At 42.0% G+C, this 24,566-nt stretch overlaps 1 protein-coding gene across 1 annotated transcript in view; it reads right to left on the bottom strand.

Moving 5' to 3' along the window:
* Bmpr1a (bone morphogenetic protein receptor type 1A) overlaps positions 1–24,566 on the bottom strand; it is a 127,282-nt gene that overhangs the window by 6,094 nt on the left and 96,622 nt on the right. The window contains exons 4-9 of the mRNA XM_045137378.1: positions 18,360–18,522; positions 15,762–15,864; positions 11,898–11,994; positions 11,637–11,736; positions 6,484–6,628; positions 2,938–3,130 (exon numbers count right to left, since the gene is read on the bottom strand). Of these exons, the coding sequence (XP_044993313.1) occupies positions 2,938–3,130; positions 6,484–6,628; positions 11,637–11,736; positions 11,898–11,994; positions 15,762–15,864; positions 18,360–18,522 (801 nt within the window). The remainder of the gene's footprint in view (positions 1–2,937; positions 3,131–6,483; positions 6,629–11,636; positions 11,737–11,897; positions 11,995–15,761; positions 15,865–18,359; positions 18,523–24,566) is intronic.

Genomic DNA, 24,566 nt, shown 5'->3' with positions numbered 1-24,566 from the left:
CTGTTCAGTTAACGAGATAAAAAGGTAATTGTCAGACGGCTAGAGTAGCTCTAAGTGCACAGTTAGGCACCGAGGACAGTTACACATTAAAAGTGCACCGCACTATCTCGAACGTGTTTGGCTCAAGCTTTTCAATGCATTACCAAAATTTTACTTCTATCATTTATATATGAATACACTTTTGCAAGAAGCTTATTGTATGTATGTATGTATGTATGTATGCATGTATGTATATTTTGCCATGCATCTTAGGCTGTACTCAAACTTGTGATCCTCCTGGATTTAGCCTTTAGAGTACTGGGATTACAAGTATGTGGCAAATTTATGATAATAATAATAATCATGGAAGTGATGATAATATGACCAAGAAAATCACATACTGTGTAATAATGTGCAGAATGTTATCAACGTGAAGGACTCTCTAAAAGAAATGTTCTTGAGGGCTGGAGAGATGGCTCAGCAGTTAAGGTGCTTGCTTGCAAAGCTGAAGGACCCAGGCTGGAGTCCCCAGAACCCACGTAAGCCAGAAGCATAAGGTGGTACAGCATCTGGAGTTTGTTTGCAGTGGCTGGAGGCCTTGGTGCACCCATTCTCTTTCCTTCTCCCTCCCTCAGAAATAAATAAATAATTTCAAAAAATTTTTTTGAGTGCCATGCACTGAGATTTAGCTCCATGGTCTTACCACATTCTTGTAACAAATGAAGCAAAGACAAATAGTCTAAATTGGGGCTGGAGAGATGGCCCAGCAGTTAAAGCACTTGTCTGCAAAGCCTAACAAGCCACATTTAATTCCCCAGTACCAACATAAAGCCAGATGCACAAAGTGGTGCATGCATCTGGAGTGAGTTTGCAATGGCTATAGGCCCTGGCATGCCCATTCTCTCTCTCTCTCTTTTTTTCTATTTGCTTTCTCTCTCGCTCATTCAAATGAATAAATAAAATATATATTAAAAAATGTTCTTGAACTGAGAATGGTATAATCCCAGCATTCAGAAAGTGGAAGCTGGAGGATTGACACATTTGAGGCCACAATGGGCAATACAGCAAAACCTTGTCTAAAAAGAAAGAAAGAACTAAAAAAGTCACACCCCCATAAAAAGAAAGATTCTCAATTTTAAGTTGAAAACAAATTACACTTTATAATAAGGTTAGAAATTCTTTTTTTTTTTAAATATTTTTTGTTCATTATTTATTTATTTGAGAGCAACAGACAGAGAGAGAAAGACAGATAGAGGGAGAGAGAGAGAATGGGCGCGCCAGGGCTTCCAGCCACTGCAAATGAACTCCAGACGCGTGCGCCCCCTTGTGCATCTGGCTAACGTGGGTCCTGGGGAACCGAGCCTCGAACCGGGGTCCATAGGCTTCACAGGCAAGCGCTTAACCGCTAAGCCATCTCTCCAGCCCAAGGTTAGAAATTCTTAATCAAGAGTTGGCTGCTAAGGAAGCCTACTGCTAAACCTGCCCGTCCATACTGTATCACACATTTGCCTTTTCACTCTAGTCCACTGTCCACCAGATCCACAGCAGTTCCCACCCCAACACAATCCCCATATTTGTGCACCTTGAACCATAAATGTTACTTTGGAATTAGGAGCTTCGAAAGTAAAACTGTATTAAAACGAGGTCACACAGGATTAGAGTGAGGCCCAATTTACTTACTGGGGTTCATAAGGTGGAAGTGTGGTCGTAGACACACAAGAAAGATCACATGACAAAAGAAATAGAGAATAGAGGACAGTCTATATGTCAAAGAACACTAAAGGCAAGAGATTAAAAAGTGACTAAAAAGCACTTGCTTGCAAAGAGTGATGTCCTGGGTTCAATTCCCCAGTACCCACATAAAGCCAGACACAGGTGTCTGGATTCCATGGCATGCCCATTTTCTCTTTGTCCCTCCTTCCCACAAACAAACCAACCAACCAACACTGAAGACTACTAGAGCCAAGAAGAATTTCTCCCTAGAACAGAGACAGACCACGTCAACATCTTGGTTTTAAACTTGTAGCTCCTAAAACTGCAGAAGAACATACTGCTGTTGTTTTAAGCCATTCAGTTCACAGCAATTTGTTACAGCAGCAAGAGGAAAAGCCATCATAAACGTCTTGTGCTTGGCAATGCCGTATGTACTTTTCCAATTAAGAGGAAGTGAAATAGTAGCTGAAATGAAAACTCATGCAAGTTAGACCTGTGTATACAACCTGCTGATCAGGTGGTTCCCAGTCTATTGCACTACTGTGTGAATGAGAAAGCATACTCAGTATGGCACATACAATGAAGCTGTATGTGGGGTTTTTCAGCTAACCAAAGGTAAAAGGCATATGCAGTTAGAAAACTGCTTAAATTCTGTACAGACATATATGTTTTGTACTTACTTTTTCATTGCTATGACAAAGCATTGGACCAAATGCAGCTGATAGGAGAAAAGTGTTTATTTAGGCTTACAATCTCAAGGGGAAGCTTCATGGTGGCAGAACGCATGGCATGAGCAGAGACTGGATATCACCTCTGCCACAGGAGGTGGAAAATAGCAAACAAGTGAGTGAGCTGAACTCTAGCAAGGGGGACCTGGCTATCATACCCCTAGGCCTGCCCCTACAACACACCTCCGCAAGGCTCCATCTCCCAAGCTGCCACCAGCTGGAGACCAAACATTCAGAACACATGAGCTTGTGGGAAACATCTGATTCAACCACCATATGTATTACAAAAATCCAATAAGCTAGCATTTATGTCCATTTAAAACAATGGCGTTTCTTCAGTTAGGTGATAAAGTGTTTGCTTGGCGATCAAGACTGTTATAGTTAAAATTACAAATTCTACTAGACTTCTTTTAGCTAAATGCACATAGTTGAATCCACATGCTACACAGCAGGCCACTCACTTATGAGTGCCCCAGCAACCTTGCCAAAAAAGGAAATGAGGTCAAATGGTACTCACCAAGTATATTTTCATGGCGCATTAGCACTGTCTGGTAGATTTCTGTTTCTCGAAACCAGCTAGCTTCTTCAGTGGTAAAAAATACTTTGACAGCCACTTTTTCACCTCGCCATTTACCCATCCACACTTCTCCGTAGCGGCCTTTACCAACCTGCCGAACCATCTGAATCTGTTTGGCAATAGTTCGCTGAACCTTTACAGAAAAAGGTAGAGTTCTGAGCTCTTAATGAAAGGAATCTACTGAGACTGACAAAAAGGGAAGACAGGCCATCCCACCAAAAGGCCCGATAGTATACAAGTAACTCCAATGTAAAAGTACTAATTCCAATGTTAAAAGTTAGAGTACTTGGGCTGGAGAGATGGCTTAGCGGTTAAGCTCTTGCCTGTGAAGCCTAAGAACCCCGGTTCGAGGCTCGGTTCCCCAGGTCCCACGTTAGCCAGATGCACAAGGGGGCGCATGCATCTGGAGTTCGTTTGCAGAGGCTGGAAGCCCTGGCGCGCCCATTCTCTCTCTCTCCCTCTATCTGTCTTTCTCTCTGTGTCTGACACTCTCAAATAAATAAATTAAAAAATTTAAAAAAAAAAGTTAGAGTACTTAACAAATCCGTGTACAATGTATTCTGACATCACACACAGCTTGGTGTTGGTGCAGATTTGGCAAGGACAGTCATCCCTGGGGAGTCCCCTCCACAAACTTGGGCTTTCACTACAGAGCTTGCTTTGGGCAACAGAACAGCAAACGTGCTGCAAGGGAACACTTCACAAACGTGTCCTGATGCTCTTGGAAACCCTGTCCCCAGCAGACAGAGACATGTCAATCCTATGGGCAAACTAGAAAACTTAACACCAGCAGACTCACATACTCATGAGAAACAATAGACATTTATGGCTTAAAGCCACTAAGTTTTGGTGTGGTTTACTATTCAGCAACATGCAAATGATAAAGACTGCTCAGGCTAAGACCGTCTGCAGTGTGTGGCCGGCCCCAGAGCTCACTGCACCACTGCCTGCAGGCCCCTGGCTTTGCCGTGCTGACTGGGTGAGTTCACTCACGTCTACTCCTACCACAGGGTCAGGCCGCAGGCACAAGTCCCTTACAGTGTCGTCCATCTAACATCTGCACAGCACAAACTTCTCAGTTGCTACCCTTTCTGTAATTTTATTATTTATTCATGTTTTTGCTTAAATTGTAGTCCCGACTCACAGAACATAGGTATTTATTGGGGACAATAGCTGATGCATAGTAAGTACAACATTTTTCATTGTCATTTTATTTTTTAATTAATTTTCTTTTTTTAATTGACAACTTCCATAATTATAAGCAGTATCTCATGGTAATTCCCTCCCTCCCCCACACTTTCCCCTTTGAAACACCACTCTGCATCATAACCCTCCCCCTCTCAATCAGTCTCCCTTTTATTTTGACGTCATGGTCTTTTCCTAATTAAAAAAAGCGTGGTGCTCCAGGTTAGAAGTGCATCTAAACCTGGCTAGAGCTTGCACAAACGTGACCTGATTTATACCATGTACACAGTATTTTTTTTTCCCCCCAAGGTTGGGTCTCACTCTGGCTCAGGCTGACCTGGAATTCATTATGTAGTCTCAGGGTGGCCTCAAACTCATGGTGATCCTCCTACCTCTGCCTCCCAAGTGATGGAATTAAAGGTGTATGCCACCACACTTGGATCAAAATTCACACTTTTGGAGAACTGTGCAGTAATTTTGATAAATGCATTCAGGCATCCAATCAGCAAGACCACATTTCAGACAGAGAGTGTTTTGGGCCTGGGAGATGCTCAGTGGTTAAAGGTGCTTAACTGCAGAGCCTGCAGGCCTGGGTTTGATCCCCTAGTCCCCACATAAAGCCAGATGCACAAAGTAGCACATACATCTAGAGTTCAGTCTGCAGCAGCAGGGAAGTCCTGACCTATCCATTCTCTCCTCACAAACAAATAATATATACGAAGATATAGAATATTTCAATCACCTATTGCAATCCCACTTTTAAAACACATTTCATTTACTTATTTATTCAAAAGAAAGAGGGAGGGAGGGGCAGTTAGAGAATGGGTGTTCCAGAGCCACTAGCCACTGCAAACAAACTCCAGACACATGTGCCATTTATGCATCTGGCTTACATGGGGGTACTAGGGAACTGAACCTGGATCCTTAGGTTTCGCAAGCAGGCATCTTAACCGCTAAGCCATCTCTCTAGCCACAATCCCACTTTTAAAAGTTAATTCCCATCCCTCACAAGCCCTTGGCACCACTGATTTGTTTTCTGTCCCTATAGTTTTACCTTTTCTAGAATATCATATAAAGTTGGACATGGTGGCACACACCCTTAATCCCAGCACTTGGGAGACAGAGGTAGGAGGATCGCTGTGAGTTCCAGGCCACCCTGAGACTACATAGTGAATTCCAGGTCAGCCTAGGCTAGAGGGAGGCCCTACCTTAAAAACCCAAAAACAGAAAGAGTGACATATAAGTAAAGACAGTATTTAGCCTTTTGTATTTGGCTTCTTTCACTGAGAGTAAAATGTTTTTAAAATTGATCCAAGTGGATTATTTTCTTTTTGGTTTTTTACCTGTTCTTCAGGGTTCTATTACTCTAACCCTGGCTGACCTGGAATTCACTATGTAGTCTTAGGCCGGCCCTAAACTCATGGCAATCCTCCTACCTAAACCTCCAGAGTGCTGGGACTAAAGGTGTGCACCAACATGCCGGGCCCAAGCACAGAAAGAGAGAGAAGACAGAGAATAGGTACACTAGGGTCTCTAGCCACTGCAAACAAACTCCAGCTGCATGTGCCACTTTGTGCATATGACTTTGCATGGGTACTGTGGAACTGAACCTGGGCTGGCAGGCTTTGAAAGTAAGCAAGTGCCTTTAACTGCTGAGCAATTTCCCCAGTCCCCAGGGCAAAAGTTTTGACAAAGCTTACACTTTATTCAACTCAGGGTGACAACGGTTTTCTCCAACGACTTCTTTTAGACATTTTATAGTTTAACTTTTTAGTTTCAGTACATGCCCCATGTTAACTTAATACTGTACGAAGTTAAAGTAAGGGAACAGATTTACTTTGAAGCAAAGAGATGCCTAATCTTTCCTGCAGCATCTATTGAATAAAGTCTTTTCACCACTGAATTACTGTAGTACTTTCCGCCCTCCCCCAAAGGACTCTGTAAGCATGTTCTTGTGTGTATGTGCAGGTACATGTGTGTGCACCTGCATGTGGGCATCAGTGGATGTTCCCCAGGTGCCATCCATCTTGTTTGAGACCAAGTCTCTCACTGGCCTGGAACTCAAAGTAGGCTAAAACTGCCTGCATCAATATACTTTTTTTTTTTTTTTTTTTTTTTTTTTTGAGATGGGGTTTCACTATATCCCAGGCTGACCTGGAAATCACACTATAGCCCCAGGATGGCCTTGAACTCATGGTGATTCTCCTACCTCAGCCTTCCTAGTGCTAGCATTAATGGTGGGAACCACCACACCCAGATTACACAAAACTTTTGATTTTGGGGTATGAAACTTTAACTTACCAATAAAGGTAGCCCAGATCCACTACCAGAACTTTGTGACTGGTCAATAAGGTCTTTTAACGATTCTCCTACTGGAATAAATGCTTCGTCCTGCTCCAAATCACGGTTGTAACGACCCCTGCTTGAGATGCTCTTACAATAATGCCTTTCAAAAAAGCAGAAAACAACATCACAATCCTAACAATGTAAAATTTGGGGTAAGAAAATTGTTGAAATTCTCTACACCATCATCCTTCCTTCAGGTAGAATACTATCCAAATTAACCTTGCCAGATAAAAATGTACTTTGTGTTACAGTATGCTTAGAAGCAGAGTTGATGAAGTAGAACATTTTGTATCATGTTAAAATGAAGAGAGGTCCATGGTCTTTGGCAAGATTAAAAAAAAAAAAGTTGGGTGTGGAAGCACACGTCTGCATCCCAACACTTGGCAGGCAGGAGGAGGGAGAGCTGGAGGTTAGTCTAGGCTACGAAGTGAAGCACTGTCTCAAAAACCACCACCACCACACATACCAGTGGTGGGACTGAGGAGGGCTAGACAGCAGAATCCTAAATTCAAGGCTGTCTTGAGCTTCCTGACTCAAAAACCCAAACACATACCTCCACCCCCCAAGCATGTACAGTGGCATCCTAGCTGTAAAAAGCATTTAAATCACAAAATTTTACCTATGCTGCAAAAGATCAAAATGATATATCATAGGCATATTCTTATTCTACTTCATATGTATTTATTTTGATTTAAGATAACTTTTTTTTTTTTTGAGGAAGGGTCTCGCTCTAGTCCAGGCTGACCTGGAATTTGATGCGTAGTCTCAGGGTGGCCTTGAACTCCTGGTGATCTCCCTACCTCTGTCTCCCAAGTGCTGTGAAGATAACTGTATCTTTATGTGTAAAAGCACTTACACTCTGGGCTACAGATGGCTCAAAGATTAGGTGTGCTTCCTGCATAAGCATCAGGGCTCAAAGGGGCCTGAGAACGCCTGAGTTCCCATCTTCAGACATCACATAGAACAGCTTGGCATGGACACGCACCTGTTAACTCGAGTCCCCAAGAGTGCAAAGACCCGGGCATCTGAGTCCTGCACACTCTGGAATTAGTGACAGTAGACTCCAGCTCAAAACAAGACCAGGAGGAAAAGCGATGAAGCAAGACACCCAACGTACCACTACAGCCAGTGCAAGCAAGCGTGTTTGAGGCATCACAAGGGAATATATACAATCATGCACAAAAAACGCATTACACATAAATGTGTGCACACACACAAGCAAAAATAAAAATTTGCATTTTGTAAAAAGGGAAAAAGAATTTGCCACAACTTATTATTTCCAAAAGTATGCTAATATACATATAAACATTACGCCTGCCTCTAGGTGCGGATATGAGACAACTGTGGAATGAGCAATCTCTGAAGTTGGTACATCTCACGGAGGGTCTAGGTCTAGTTGACCAATCTGTGTTCACAGCGTGATTCAAGGCAGGATGTGGTATTAAAAAACACTGCCAGGCTGGGCATGGTGGCACACACCTTTAATCCCAGCACACGGGAGGCAGAGGTAGGAGGATCACTGAGAGTTCAAGACTATGCTGAGACTACAGAGTAAATTCCAGGTCAGCCTGGGCTAGAGGGAGACCCTACCTCGAAAAACGAAAAACCAGGCTGCCAGTTTGTGTAAGGGTGTCCTTGGTCTTGTGGAGCTCTTTGTTCTTCTGTTATGGATTTGCATTTCTACCTGGTACAACTGTCCTTCTACCTGAAGAATTTTCTCCAACATTTCTTGTGCCATGATGAATCTGTTTAGGCTTTTGTATGTTTGGAAGCTTTTATGTAATCGCTGTCTCTCGGAACTCTATGTTCATCATCGTTTTCACTGGACACTTTAGAAATGTGAGTCTACTACTGCCTTCTTGATTTCATTGTTTATAAAAAGACCTGCTATGCATCTTCGTTTTGCCTCAGTACACAATAACCTGCCCCTTTCCAGCTGCATTTAAGATATTCTCCATCCAAGGGGAAAGTGTGTGTGTGGGGGGGAATACCATGGGATATTTTTTTTATAATCCTGGAAAATGCTAATAAAAACTTAAAAAAAAACAGGAAAAAAAAAAGATTCTCAATGAAAAAAAAAAAAAAGATATTCTCCATCCATATGGCTAATTGAGAAACAGGATGATGATGTGACTTGGTAGATTTTTGTTTCTGATATTTATAGAGCTTACTAAACTTTTTAGAGCTATGGGTTTGTGGTTTTCATTTCAATCTGAAAAAAAAAATAGTTACTGTTTCTTACTTTTTTCTTGGTCTCCTCTCTGGAGGTTCGGGTGTCAAGTGTATCAGAACACAAGCTGTCTACGCCTGCCTCCCTAGTGTGCGAGCCGCCTTTTCTGGATCTTGATGTTCGTTTACCTTATCTTTTCTTTTTTTCTATACATTTTTAATTTGTGTTTTTTAAATATTTTATTTATTTGAGAGAGAGAGGGGAGGGAGGGAGGAAAGGAAGAAGAGGCAGATAGAGAATGGGCACAACCAAGTCTAGCCAGTGCAAATGAACTCCAGACCCCTTGTGCATCTGGCTTACGTGGGTCCTGAGGAATTGAACTCAGGTCCTTAGGCTTCACAGGCAAACACCTTAAATGCTGAGCCATTTCCTCAGCCCTTACATTTATTTTTTTACATTTATTTTTTTATTTATTTTTGTTTTTTCAAGGTAGGGTCTTACTCTAGCTCAGGCTGACCTGGAATTCACTAGGTCATGTCAGGGTGGCCTAGAACTCACAGCAATCCTCCTGATTTAATCCTGAGTGCTGGGATTAAAGGTATGCACCACCATGCCTAGCTTAAATTTATTTTTTGAAATTGAGAGAATGAGAGCACCAGGGCCTCCGGCCACTGCAAACAAACTGCAGATGCACGTGCCACCTTGTACATCAGGCTTACGTGGGTGCTGGGGACTAGACCTGAGTCCTTTGGCTTTCCTGTCAAACACGTTAGCCGCTCAGCCGTCCCTCCAGCCCATCATCTTACCTCTTCTAATTTGCTGTTAATCTTACCCACTGTATTTTATTCTGTGTATTTTAGGTTTTATTGGGTCTTTCTTTCTTTTCCCCCTTTCTTTTGAGGCAGGATCTCGCTGTAGCCCAGGCTAACCAGAAACTCACTCTGTAGCCCAGGCTGGCCTAAAACTCACAGTGAGCCTCTACGTCAGTGCTGGGATTAAAGGCAGGCGACAGCACACCCAGCTGGGTGGGCTTTTCTTTTCAACCTTACTATTGAAATTAGTGGTAACACAAAATAGTTACTGTAACCATTTTGTTAATGCTACTGTCTGTCAAGTCTAAAAACTGTATCAGCCGAGTTGGTGATTTTTCAGGACTTAATTTCCTCTTCATTATGGATCTTGCTTTCCTACTTATTGGCATACGTGGTGATTCACTGACTAGGCGGCATATATTATAAATTTTATCTTGTTGGATCCTGGGTATTTTTGTATTCCTATATTCTTTTTTTCCCCTTTGAGTGGGAGGGGATCCTCCAACAGGGTTTCATGTATCCCAAGGTGCCCTTGAACTATGTAGTTGAGGATGACCTTGAACTCCTGCATCACCCAAATGCAGAGATTACATACATGCACCAACAGGCCTTATGTATTACTATAAATAGTCTTGAGTTTGTTCTTGAATGCAATTATTTGTAAACAGTTGATCTTTTGAGGCCTTGCTTTGTTTGCTCTTTTGAGGTTCATTGCAGATTACGCAGGCTTCACATTCATGGCAATCCTCCAACCTCTGCCTCTCCAGTGCTGGACTTAATGGTGTGAGACACCATGTCTGGCTAGGTCTTGTTTTCAAAGTGAGATCAAAGAACCATTTCAAATTTATTTTAATATATGGAATTGTTCCAATTTTATGTTTTCTATATAGCTACCTAGTTCCAAATTTATTTACTGAATAAAATTTTCCTCAGTGCTCTAAAATGTTAGCTTTACCATAAGTTGTTCATGTACTTAGGTCTGTTTACTGGTTTACTAACCTGTCTCACTGATTACTCTAAAGCCTCAAATGATTAAATTAAAGACATTTGGTTTCTATTGATAAGCGATAAAAATTCAGACATAACAAAGTTCACTATCCTACAAACAAGTAAATCAAGACTATTCTTTTTTTGTGGTTTTGGTTTTGTTTTGTTCAAGGTAGGGTTTCACTCTAGCCCAGGCTGACCTGGAATTCACTATGTCGTCTCAGGGTGGCCTTGAACTCACGGTGATCCTCCTACCTCTACCTCTCAAGTGATGGGATTAAAGGTGTGTGCCACCACGACCGGCTCTATTTTTTTTTAATTTTATTTATTTGCAAGCAGAGAGAGCAAGAGAAAGGAGATAGAGAGAAAATGGGCATGCCAGGGCTTCCAGCCACTGCAAATAAACTCCAGATGCATGCACCCCCTTGTGCATTTGGTTTACATAGGTTCTGGGGAATCGAACACGGGTCCTTTGGCTTTGCAGGCAAGTGCCTTAACCACTAAACCATCTCTTCACCCCACCCTCTCTCTCTCTCTCTTTTTTTTGCTTTTGTTTTTGTTTTTCAAGGGAGGGTCTCACTCTAGCCCAGGCTGACCTGGAATTCACTATGGAGTCTCAAGGTGGCCTTGAACTCATGGTGATCCTCCTACCTCTGCCTCCCGAGTGCTGGGATTAAAGGTGTGTGCCACCACACCTGACTACTACTTTTTTTTTTAAATATTTTTTATTTATTGATTAGAGAGACAGAAAGAGAATCGGTACGCCACTAGGGCTTCTACCTACCGCAAAGGAACTCCAGATGCATGTGCCACCATGTGCATCTGGCTTACATGGGACCTGGAGAAACGAACCTGTGTCCTTGGACTCTGCAGGCAAGTGCTTTAACTGCAAAGCCATCTCTCCAGCCCAATCAAGACTATACTTGAACACAAGTAGCCAAGTAGGTAGTTAAGAACCTCTTTCCTCTTAAGGAAAGGCAACTATATGGATTTAAAGTAAGGACTATAACCAGAGTAGAAAAACTAATAATTTCTGAATTGCACACAGCAGTCAGTGGCTTCTGCCCCACAGTTTTGAAAATGGTTAATTGTTGACACAGAATAACAGAATAATTTGCACTGAACAAGTGTGTTCTTACTTGTAGCAAAAGCAGCTGGAGAAGATGATCATTGCAATGATGCAGACAGCCATGGAAATCAGCACAACCAGCCATCGGATGCTGCCATCAAACAGTGGACCTGATAAGGGAAGGCAACAATGAGGTCAACACAGCACCACTCTGGTGCAGCTCACGAAAAGGAAAGGGAACTTGTAGTTATTCTAGGCAGCTTGGTTATTGTTAAGAACACAGAAAAGAAGCTACAGAGAATCACACTCAAACTTTTCTGAGGTAACCTACCTATAACAACAGGGGGCAGCGTAGGTTGCAAATACTGATTGCACAAATTGGTCCGACAACATTCTATTGTCCGACGTAGCTGGGCTTTTGGTGAGTCCTGGATGAAAAATAATGGTGAAATTAGAAATGTTTTGATATAGTAAATCAAGAATGAATTTCTTAGTATTGATAACACAATTTCTAATTCAATGAGCAAAAAATCCTCCCAATTTGACGTGCAAAATATTATTAAAAATTATTGTGTAGGAATAATGTACAGGCTAGAAAATGTTTTTCCTTAAAGAACACATATGTGTGGATGGGTTTACTAAACTGTAACAACTAAATTGTAGCTGAGCAATTTTTAGTGCTTCTTAAATTCCAAAAAATATATATACACATATACATACACACACACACACACACACACACACACACACACACACACATATATTCATTTGAGAGGAGAACATAAATATGAATGGGTATGTCAGGGCCTCCTGCAGTTGCAAATGATCTTCAGATATATGAGCCACTTTGTGCCTCTGGCTTTATGTGGCTGCTGGGAAACTGAACTCTAGCCAGCAAGCTTTGTAGCGAGTGCATTTAACCGCTGGGCCATCTCTCCAGCCCCAAGCATTAGTATATTTGAATAAACTACCATTCATTTGTTTTTTACTAAAATAAAAAGAATTTCCTAGAAAAAATCTAGGTACTCCCATTTTCTTTTAAAAAAAAAAAAAAATTTAGGGGCTAGAGAAATGGTTTAATGGCTAAGTGCTTGCCAGCAAAGCCAAAGGACTTAGGTTCAATTCCCCAGGACTCACGTAAGCCAGATGCACAAAGTAGTGCATGTGTCTGGAGTTTGCAGTGGCTGGAAGCCCTGGTGCGCCCATTCTCTATCTGCTTCTCTCTCTCAAGCTAATTAATTAATTAATTAATTTAAGATGTTGGATGTGGTGGCACACACCTTTAACCCCAGCACTTGGGGGCTGAGGTAGGAGGATCACTGGGAGTTTGAGGCCAGCCTGAGAGACTATATACTAAATTACACATCAGACATTGTTATATGTAAAAAAAAAATAAGAAGAAGAAGAAATAAGTTACAGGTCAGCCTGAGCTACAGTAAGACCCTACCTTAAAAAAAAAAAAAAAATGGAGCTGTAGGGTTGGCTTAAGGGTTAAGGTGCTTGCCTGCAAAACCAAAGGACCCAGGTTTGATTCCCCAGGACCCACATAAAGCCAGATGCACAAGATGGCACATGCATGCAACAGCTAGAGGCTCTCCCTCCTTCCTCCCCACCTCAAATAAATAAATACTTTTAAAAACCAAAAATAAGTAAATAAATAAAATTTTGAAATCAAAATGTATGTTATGTATCATTTAAGAGAGAGAGAAGGGGTGCACCAGGGCCTCCATCCACATGCACCACTTTGTGCGTCTGGCTTTACATGGGTACTAGGGGACTGAAATCAGGCTGTTAGGTTTTTACAGGCAAGCATTTTAACCACTGGGCATCTCTCCAGCCCAAACAGATTTTCGTTATTGTTGTTGTTTGTTTTTTTCCAAGACAGGGCCTTTCTCTAGCCCAGGCTGACCTGCAAGTCACTATGTAGTCTCAGGCTGGCCTCAAGCCTCAAACTCACAGTGATCCATTTACCTCTGCTTCCCGAGGGCTGGGATTAAAGGCATTCACGCCCAACGTCAACTTTATTACAATGTAAGTCAGCATGAAAAATATGATCTCATAGTAGTATTAAGACTTAGATGAGATTTAAGATCAGACTAGAAAGTAAAGAGTATCATACTTAAAAAATTAATTAAAAATAACCCCAGCTGTTAAGGGCCAAGCATTGTGGCACATGCCTTTAGTTCTAGCACTGGGAAGGCTAAGGCAAGAGGACCACCATGAGTTCAGCTAGCCTGGAGCTAGACTGAGTTCCTGGGCTAGAATAAAACCCTGCCTCAAAAAGCAAAAAAACAAAATATAACAGAAAACCTGTTAAAAGAGGTGGTTGAGCAGGTAGAAGATAGAGATTTAGCAGCTAACACAGATATGTTGCAACTACTAGAGAATTTGATGCAGAAACAAGTTAAAACATGTGGGCAAGGGTAAAATATGGCAACAACATTCCTGAGAGTGTTTTAACACTGCCAACCAGGTAGAAGATATGTCTCTATTAGATCAGGAGACCAGCAGAGAAAGACCAGAGTCACAGAAGGAGACATCAACAATTATATGCTGGCATTATGTTTCACAAACAGTTCAACATAAGGAAGGTTGGATGCTGAAATTTTGGCCTTGCCTGGGAAAAAAAGTCATTCTGATCCAGAATACTAAGAGACTGTTCATTATTATGATAGTGGCAAGAATATAAGCAGAAATTAACCATGTGATTCTTGAATGTCAGATGGCCAGAAAGGAAAAACCTCAGGCGCTACCTTAAAAAGCTAAATGTAAGTCTATTATTTCAAATTCTATCAGAGAAAGTCAAGAACATTGGGACATCTTCCAGCTATAAAAATTATACATGTTAGTGGATTTACTTACCTTTAACATAATTATATCTTTTGAAATAATTATAAAGAGTAGAAGAGAGCCATGCTAGGATTTAGACAGGAGATTCTGAAATAATCCCAGTTGAGTGAGGCTTCCTAACAAGTCACACAAAATGACAGCATAGCAAGCTAGCAAGCTACACTGACCACTGGGGGGCGCTCAGGCAGCAGGAATATACTGCTCGTGATAATCAACTCCCACCAGCAGTATGTGAGCTCTCGGAAAGGCTTAGGCAGGTGAGATCAAGAGAGCTGTCTCCTGGGTTAGGTGCTGCGTTCAAGGACTGATGTTTGTCAAACTACAGAGGAAGCTGGTTACGTGCTGGTCGAAGATTTTTGATTTTTCAAGGTAGGGTCTCACTCTAGCTCAGGATGACATGGATGGTATTCTGCAGTCTCAGACTGGCATCAACTCTGCTCTGCCTCTGGCTCTTTTGCCTATTAACTCCTAAACAAATTTTAAAATGGTGGTGTACGCCTTTAATCCTAGCACTTGGGAGGCAGAGATAGGAGGATGGCCATGATTTGAGGCCAGCCTGAAACCACATAGTGAATTCCAGGCCAGCTTTGGGCTAGAGCGAATCCCTACCTCAACCCTCCAGCCCCACACAAAAAAAACTCAAAAACAGGTTACTAGACACTGCAGGCAAGCACCTTAACTGCTAAGCCATCTCTCCAGCCCATCTCTGCCACTGCTTATTTTCCCTCATTTATTTGCAAGTAGATGGGGGGGGGGGGCGCACATGTACCAGGACTTCTTACCACTGCAAAAGTAATCCAGATCTACATGCCACTTTGTGCTTTCTGGTTTTATATGGGTACTGGGGGACTGAACCTGGGTCCTTAGGCTTTGTAGGCAAGCACCTTAACTGATAAGCCATCTCTCTCCAGCCCATTTGCCATTGCTTTTTTGTGTTGTTATTTTTTTTTCTTTGAGAGAGACAGAAAGGGGGGAGGGGGGAGAGAGGGGGAGGGGAGAATATGGGCATGCCAAGGCCTCCAGCCTCTGCAAACGATCTCCAGATGCATACACCACCTTATGCATCTGGCTTACATGGGTCCTGCGGAATCGAGCCTCAAGCTGGGGTCCTTAGGCTTCCCAGGCAAGTGCTTAAACACTAAGCCATCTCTCTAACCCCACCACTGCTTTTTAAGGAACTCTGTGAACATCTCACAAGGACTTAGCCTATCAAAGCAATTCTGAGGGAACACAGGTTATTTATTTGTCCATCATCTTATAAGTAACTGGAATTTAATTAGGACACTACTATTGCTGGTCACGTGGCTTTGCCTTCTTCATTTCATGGGTCTAAATTAGATCTCACCTTGCACTGAAAGTCAGATCCTTCATACTTCATACATCCTGAAGCTAATGTGGTCTCCCCCTGGTCATCTTCTTCGATGATAGCAAAGCAATGCCCATTAGTTCTAAAAGAGAGACAGAGAGGAAAAAAACAACAATGTAACTTCACATTACAAAGTACTTTAAAGAGCTGGGCATGGTGGTGCACATCTATAATACCAGCACTTGAGGGTCCAAGGCAGGAGCATCTTAAGTTCTAGGGTACCCTGAGCTACGTATAAGATTCTTTTTTGTTGAGACAGGGTCTTATATAGCTGAGGATGACCTTGAACTTGATCCTCTTGCTTCCACCAACCAAGTGCTGGGATTATAGTCAGTGCCATAACATCCAATTTTATTTGATGCTGGAGATCAAACCTGGAGTCTTGTGCATGGTAGGCAGACACTTTACCAAATGAACTATATACAGGGAGATTCTGTCTCAAAAAGAACAAAAAGTACTAAAGGTATCTGAGTTTGAATACTGCCCTCAGTATCTTGTTTTTAATTCAAATGGCCATATCATGTGATTTATTAGCACGACCAATTAGTTTTACAGGAAATCAAATATTAGATCTAATTAACTTAATAAGGTAAATGAAAGTTATTTTGCCTGAACTAAGACATAAAGGGTCAATGAAAACCCAGTGTCAAGTGGAAAAAGAATTTTATTAAATGAATCTTTAAAAAAAAATTTTTTTTTAAAAAACCACTAAATTGGCATTTGGGTAAAAATGCTTGCTAATTCAAGCTTGACAACCTGAATTTGGGTCCCCAGAACCACTACTACTGAAACTGCAGTTTCAGTCACCTATGACAAGATGGGAGGTAGACAGGGCAGTCCCAGGAAAGCTCATGGGCCAGCTAAATTCATGTGAGACCCTGCATCAAACAAACGGGAAGACAAGGAATGATACCTGAGGTTTTCCTCTGACCTCTATAAACATGCATGGTGTGCACATTTCCACAATGGTTAAAACAAAAAGACTTAAGGGCTGAGAAGATGGCTCAGTGGTTGAAGGCACTTACTTGCAAAGCCTGCTGGCCTGGGTTTAATTCCCTAGAAACCAGATAAAGCCAGGTGCAGCAAGAGGCTTGGCACACCCATACTCACGCTCTTTCGACAAATAAATAAAAGTATTTTTTAAAAATATTTTTAAGGACTGGAGAGATGGCTCAACAGTTAAAAGGTCTTCCTGCAAAGCCTAAATGGCTTGAGTTTGATTCCCCAGTGCTCACTTAAAGCCAGACAAACAAAGTGGCACATGCATCTGGAGTCCATTTGCAACAGCTGGAGAACCTGGTGCATCCATTCTCTGTCTCTCTTCTATCCCTCTCTCTGCTTGCAAATAAATGAAATATTTGCAAATAAATAAAATATTTTTTTAAAGTTTGGTTTATTTTCTTGTTTTTTATTTTTTGGTTTTTCAAGGTAGGGCCTCGCTCTAGCCCAGGCTGACCTAGAACTCACTATGTAGTCTCAGACTGGTGGAATTCACAGCTATCCTCCGACCTCGGCCTGATGGGGTGTGTGCCACCACTCCTAGCTTAAATAAATAAATAAAAGTCATTTTTTTAAAAGGAAAAACTAAATTAGGTTTAAGTGCGTGCTGTGTAAGTATAAGGAGTTAAAGTCGGGTCCCCAGAACCCCTGTAAAAGCAAGACATTGCAGCACATACTTCTAATCCTAGTGCTGGGGAAAAACTAATCCTAGTGCTGGGGCTGTAGCTAGTAGTCTAACAGACTCTGTGAGCTCCAGGTTTAGTGAGAGACTTGTCTGTAAAAGCAAGGTGGAGAGCAACTGAGGAAGCCACCTGATGTCAACCCCTGGCCTCTATATGCACATGTGCATACAGGCAGATGTACCTGAAAATACACTTGAGTATATGCAAAACAAGAAAAAAGAAATTACTAAATTGAGATTGGCACACAGCTTAATGGCATAGTGCTTGCTTGCATAGCATGTATAAAACCTCAAGTATATTTAAAAAAAAAAAAAAAAAAGCACTGAGGGCTGGAAAGATGGCTTAGTGGCTAAAGTGCTTGTCTGCAGAGCTGAAGGATCCAGATTCGAATCCCCAGGATCCACATAAGCCAGATGCACATGAGTCTAGTGTTCATTTCTATCAGCTGAAGGCCCTGGCATACCCATTCTCTCTATCTACCTCTTCCTTTCTCTCTCTCTCTCTCTCTCTCTCTCTCTCTAATAAATAATAATAATTTTTTTAGAAGCACTGAATGAATGGCTACACACATACATACATATGTATGTACATATGTACATACATGGGCTAGGAGTGTAGCTCAGCAATAGGGCACTGGTCTATAAATGCAAGAAGCCCAGGGTTCCATTCCCAGCAATGCAAAAAATGCACAAAAAACTCTATTATGACATAATAAAATAATCAACTACTTAATGATTGGCAATTATGTTTCTATATTCAAAACAAGAAGTACCTACCTATTTGGAAGAATCCCAAATATAAAGATAAAAAATCCTTGGACAATTCTAACAATTCTTAAAATAGCACTAAATACACTTTTCTTCTCCTACTCTTAAGGGTGACACCAAATACTTACATGCATGTGTTATTAATAGCATCATCTGGGCAGTGTCCTGAGCAGTAGCACTTTAAAAACGGCAGGGTGTCCTCGGGTGCTAAGGTCACTCCATTCTCTGACTTCTTCTGGTCAGAGTCTGATTTCATCCCAGTGCCATGGAGCATACTGTCTAGATTCTGCCCTATAGTCAAAACAGAAATTAGTAAATAAATCACTCCCGTAAAGTTATTATTTATTTGATTGTAAGTTTCCTTATAGTAAGTGCAGCTAATACACTCTGAATACACTTCATTCATATAACATTAATTAATTACTGTTATACACACCATATAGTGGGTATTGAGCTATGTAGAGATGGTCATGGTCCGAGTTTTGCATTAATAGGAGACAAACAAGAATGACATCTCTCTGCTTCCAAATAAATAAAATATTTAAAAAAAAAAACCAATGACCAAAGAGGGCTGGGGAAATGGCTCAGTGTATGTGACAGTGGGAGAATCAAAGAATCTGAGTTCAGATCCCAGAACTCACATAAAGCTGGATGATATAGCAAGACCATCTATGATCCAAGCATACATACAGTGAGGAGGGAGGCATGGAAGACGGAGGACCAGCTTTCGTGAATGCAGCGTGGTGAACAGTGAGAGACCCTGCTTCAAACATGGTGTAAGGTAAGGGCTGACACCTGGAGCTGTTCTCTGACCTCTAGACTTCAGACATGCATGCTTGCACTGACACCCATACCCCAGCGCCCAAAATAAAAAGAATGAAGTCCATGGTTATGAGGCAGAGCAGAGAAACCTCTCCCCCAGAGGCATGTGGCTACTGTTTAACTAAGTACTGTTAAGTACTTTTGAGGGGCAAGCTCATCTTGTAAGAACACTTAGTGTTTTGTTTTTTCCTTTAGAATATCTTATTTAGTCATTTGTTTGTGAGAAAGAGGGAGGGGGAAGAGAGAGAGAAGAGGAAAGAAAAAGTAAGAGACTGGATGTGCCAGGGCCTCCAGCTACTGCAAACGAACTCCAGATGTATGCGCCATCCTGTATGTCTGGCTTTACGTGGATACTGGGGAATCAAACTGGGTCTTTAGGTTTTATAGGAAAGCACCTTAACACTGAGCCATCCCTCCCGCCCTTGCCCTCCCCCACCCCACCTTAAATAAGTCAAAGTATTAGGAACAGCCACTTGGTCACTTACTTGACCACTGCCAGACCTTTTCCTGGTGCCTAACTACTTTGAACGAGCCGTCAAGTAACAGCTCCTTCTTTGACAGCTGGCAGGGCTATCAGCAGGACAGGCCGCCTGCTTCGCACACACTGCGGCTCCTGAGAAAGCTCCCTCCAGCTGCACGGACACTGCTGCCACTGTTACCACCTTGTCACGAAGCCTCACTCCAATCACAACTGTTCAGGCAACTCATACTTGAGGTTTGGGAAACTCCACTGCAGGCAGGAGAAGCCTCAGGCAAGTCTAAAGGGCACTGCCTATCCTGCATCTATTCACTCAAGAGGTGAGGGGGCACTTTCCTAGCAACTAGGCAAAAAATCCCTACTGGAACACTGTGAGGCTTACGACTGGTTCACAAGTAAGTTTTGTGTCTATGGTTAGTCAAACTGGCCACCTCCTACATGCAAAGCTGTGGTTGTAAGAGCACATGTCACACCTCTTTTCTAGTCAAATAAACAGGCTATTTCTCAGTCTTTTTTGTTTGTTTGTTTTTCCAAGGTAGAGTCTCACTCTAGATCAGGCTGACCTGGAATTCACTATGTTGTCTCAAGCTGGCCTCAAACCCACAGCAATCCTCCTACCTCTGCCTCCCAAGTTCTGGGATTAAAAGCGTGTGCCACCATGCCTGACTTATTTCCCATTCTTGTTAGAGCCCTAGAGGCTTCTCCTGGAAACTTCCCTACTGTATTGCAATGTTTGACTCAAAAAAGGTTTCTACTTTGAATGGTCTGCTCACTTGTGGTCTTTATAAGTAAAGTGGGTTGAACTAGAAACACTAAGGGCAGATGAAACCTGGGTTTTTAGGCTCAGCAATCTAGCACACAGAAGGGAGCTGAAGAGTGATCCCTTAGGCCCTCCCCGCCTCCCATACACTGCTGGAGAGTTCCACAGGGTGGCAGGGGCAGGGACTGTGAAGGACTATAGATGTGGAAATGTGGCAGGATGCTACAAAGAGCTGAAGTGGTGAGCCTGGTGGCTAGAAGAGTTCCCAAGAGCTGTCAAGAGTAAAGAGTAAAGAAGCTCAGAGTCTATACCACTAGCTGTGGGTGCTGCCCATGAAGGCCCGAGCTTGCTCTGACATGAGCATCAGGCCCAGCAAGTCTCTGACTTTAAAAGCTTGGAGTCATGAACCTCACCTGAAAGTCTCCTATACCCTAAGAGCAGGCAGGAGGTTCAGTGCTGCCAATGCTGAGGAGCCTACCCTTTGTGTACTTGAGTACAGCCCAAGACCCACACCCAGCTGTCTGTAAGTTGTAACTTTCAAGGTTCAAAACGAGGAAAGACTTAGGTAATGCTGAGATTATCTCAATTATTTAAAAAATGCAGGCTGAGATGCACAAGGGGGCATGCATCTGGAATTCGTTTGCAGTGGCTGAAGGCCCTGGCATGCCCATTCTCCCTCTCTCTCTATCTGCCTCTTTCTCTCTCTGTCACTCTCAAATAACTCAATAAAAATAAAATTTTAAAAAATGCAGGCTGGGGAGTCACTTAGCAGTTAAAGGCACTTTCTACTAAAGTCTGTTGTCCTGGATTCAATTCTCCAATGCACACAAAACACCTGATGCATAAAGTGGGCACTGGAGAATTGAACCCAGGACAACAGGTAAAGGCAGGAGGATCGCCGTGAGTTTGAGGTCACCCTGAAACTACATATTGAATTCCAGGCCAGCCTGGGCTAGAGAGAGATCTTACCTCAAAAAAAAAAAAAAAAAAAAAAGTTTTTTTCCCCCCCAGAGGCACACATAAAAAAGAGTTAACTAAGCATCTTGCAGAGAACTCTAATTGCTAAAGTAAGGGAACTTAAGGACATGGGAATAAGTTATGCTATCCAGAAACTTTTCTTTCAGGATCATTTTGATTTGAATCCAACTGTCAGCATCCGAAGGTTGCTGGAGACTAGTACTTTAGAAGTAGAATCCTGTTTTAAATGACAGGCAACATCATACCTAGTGCTGAAGGAGGATTAAAAAAAAAAAGCCAGCTTTAAAAAAAAATTATTTGTTTATTATTTGACGGGGAGGGAAAAATGGGCACACCAGGCCTCCAGACAAATATGCCACCTTGTGCATCTAGCTTTATGTGGGTACTGGGAAATTGAACCTGGGTCCTTAGGCCTATCTCTCCAGGCCCAAAGTTAGCTTTTTAAATGCAGTTTCAGTTAGCAATTGAGGCCCAAAGAGAACCAGATGTCACCCCACATGTCAACTTTCCCTGGCACAGAACAGAACTCTTGGCAGAAATAGAACTCATGGGCTGGAGAGATGGCTTAGCAGTTAAGCACTTGCCTGTGAAGCCTAAGGACCCTGGTTCGAGGCTCAATTCCCCAGGACCCATGTTAGCCAGATGCACAAGGGGGCGCACGCATCTGGAGTTCGTTTGCAGTGGCTGGAAACCCTGGCGCGCCCGTTCTCTCTCTCTCTCTCTCTCTCTCTCTCTCAAATAAATAAAAAAAAAAAAGAAAGAAAGAAATAGAACTCATGTTGATGGAGACTGATATACAGCACTCCTGCTGCCCACCGTCTAGTGAGGTACCTGGGTGGGCTGACCCCTGGGTTCATCCTCCAAATTTACTAGCCAGTTAGGCCCTCCTCTTACACACCCAAATCTGCTGCTGTAAAGGTTAGGGCCTTCCAGCCCCTCCCTCTCTTCTGGAGCCATCCTTGGTATGTGTACTGGGGCGGGGGAGGGGAGCTCTCTGGCTCTTACCCTGGGCTGCTTGGACGCGCACCTGCATCAGGCCTCTTGGTGGGAGAACACACCATTGTTTCTTGACCTAAACTTTCCTGCTTGTCTTTGCTTTATAGTTTCCTAAATTACCACACAGGTGCTCTCACCAACTCTAGACTTGCAACCTCTATAGTTAGTCTAAACTCAGGGTAACCATGAGTTTTACTCTCTTCATGATATTTTCTCTCTGCTATTCTTCCTTAATTCACCAACATTTGCCCTTTTAACTTTCTTCCCCGGGGAAACTCAGGGTGGACTCCATGAGTGTACCTCCTAAGTCTCCCTGCACAGCTCCTAGCTTCTACTTTCCATATACTTGCAGCTCTACTCCAGTCTCGATCCTAGCACTCGGAAGGCAGAGGTAGGAGGATCACCAGGAGTTCTAGGTCAGCCTGGGCTATAGTGAGACCCTACTTCAAAAAACAAAACAAACAAACAAACAAAAGCCTCAGTTTCTCTTAAGTGAAACATAAACTACAGTGTCTCCACATGAGAGTGTGTTTACTCCTCCCCACATGTTTAGCCTCCCTTCCTAGACCCCAACCTCCCTTAAATAAACCCCACAATTTGTGATTTCCCTCTAAGTAAGTTTAACAATTTATAATTTATCCTTCAAGGCCATCTTTATTAATTCTTTATTAAAGGTAGGACAGAACCAAAACATGGGGTTCATAAATTTTGGAGGATACCTCCTGAACCCCAAAATCCTGCATCAATACTGAATCGTTGAAGACAGAAGTAGAGCAGAGCTAAACAACAGTTTTTAGTAATTCCTCCCTCTCTCTGAATCAGCTGAAGTCACCTATCCCTTCCAAGACAATGACTGTTGGAGCCAAACACCTGTATAAACTTCATTATAAATGTGAAATACGGCCGGACATGGTGGCGCACGCTTTAATCCCAGCACTTGGGAGGCAGAGGTAGAAGGATTGTTGTGAGTTTGAGACCACCCTGAGACTACATAGTGAATTCCAGGTCAGCCTAGACCAGAGTGAAACCCTACCTCAAAAAACAAACTAAATAAATAAATAAGAAATACATGTTCGTTAATGTGGGTTTTAACAATACTGAAATAAGTAAAACATATTCACAAGTTGATGATATGTAAGAATACTGTTATTAAGAATTAGTGCTCTCATACCTTGAAGTCTCAAGTTTCTTGTGCTGAGTATTTAAGTAAAGAAATTCAGTACTAAGTATTAGTTAACAGAAGCATAACATCAGGAAAAAAAATACATGAAAGGTTTGTGCATACACCACCACTACCTCCTTTAAGAAATCAATACTGAAGCACAATGGCTAAGCTTCCAGTAATCCACCAAGTTACTACAGAACTTATACTTCACTTATTTCAAGAACACCAAATGTCAAAGATGGGGAGAAGAGAGTGGTGCGGTATGAACAGGAAAGAATCTATTGCTGAGCCATCTCTCCAATCCCTACCAATTAGTTTCCATTTATTTATTTGTTTATTTTGGTTTTTCAAAGTAGGGTCTCACTCTAGCCCAAGCTGACTTGGAATTCACCATGTAGTCTCAGGATGGCCTGGAATTCACGGTTATCCTCCTAACTCTGTCTCCTGAGTGCTGGGATTAAAGGTGTGCGTCACCACACACGGCATCATACCAATTAGTTTTTAAAGTGTCATTACAAATACATGGGCTTAAAACATGATTTATTTCATCTACTGCAGTTACCATCCTTACCAATGTTCACACTGTTCTATTTCTAGGCAATTCAAACGTCCTTTCCTTGAATCTTTTGAGTTTTCTGTTGGTTTCTAGTCAAGATCTTTCATAGTCACCTTGCATTTTCCCTGGCATCCTGAAAAATCGGTGATTGTTCTAAGAAATCTAGATCTTTTCTTGCAGGAAACAATAATCACAGACTAAAATGTGTTACAGGTGTTTGCTGCTACTGGGTTTACTAATGTACAATAAATGCCAACAAATGTAGTTTTAGTAAGTGAGCTTTTTCTTTCCTTTAGCCATATTAATTATTAAATGAAAAAAATGTAGGGAATAATTACAAAGCTCAAGGCACTGTTTTAAGCTCTGAGAGGCTAGGGTGATGAAGTAAAAATACAGTTCTCTATTAGACTTGAAGCTTATAGTCTTAGAAGAATGAAGAGTAAAAACCAGTTAAATATAGACATTTGGTACCATTTTGGTATTTATTAAAAATTTATTCCTGTGTAAATCCTATATAACTAAATAAAGCACAGTCGATCTTTAGCACAGGAAAGGAGCAGAGTGTCTGAGAGCAAGGTCA

Source organism: Jaculus jaculus, chromosome 18 (genome assembly GCF_020740685.1).
Source record: "Jaculus jaculus isolate mJacJac1 chromosome 18, mJacJac1.mat.Y.cur, whole genome shotgun sequence".
In the NCBI taxonomy this organism is placed as follows: domain Eukaryota; kingdom Metazoa; phylum Chordata; class Mammalia; order Rodentia; family Dipodidae; genus Jaculus; species Jaculus jaculus.
This window is presented reverse-complemented; position numbering and strand designations above follow the sequence as displayed.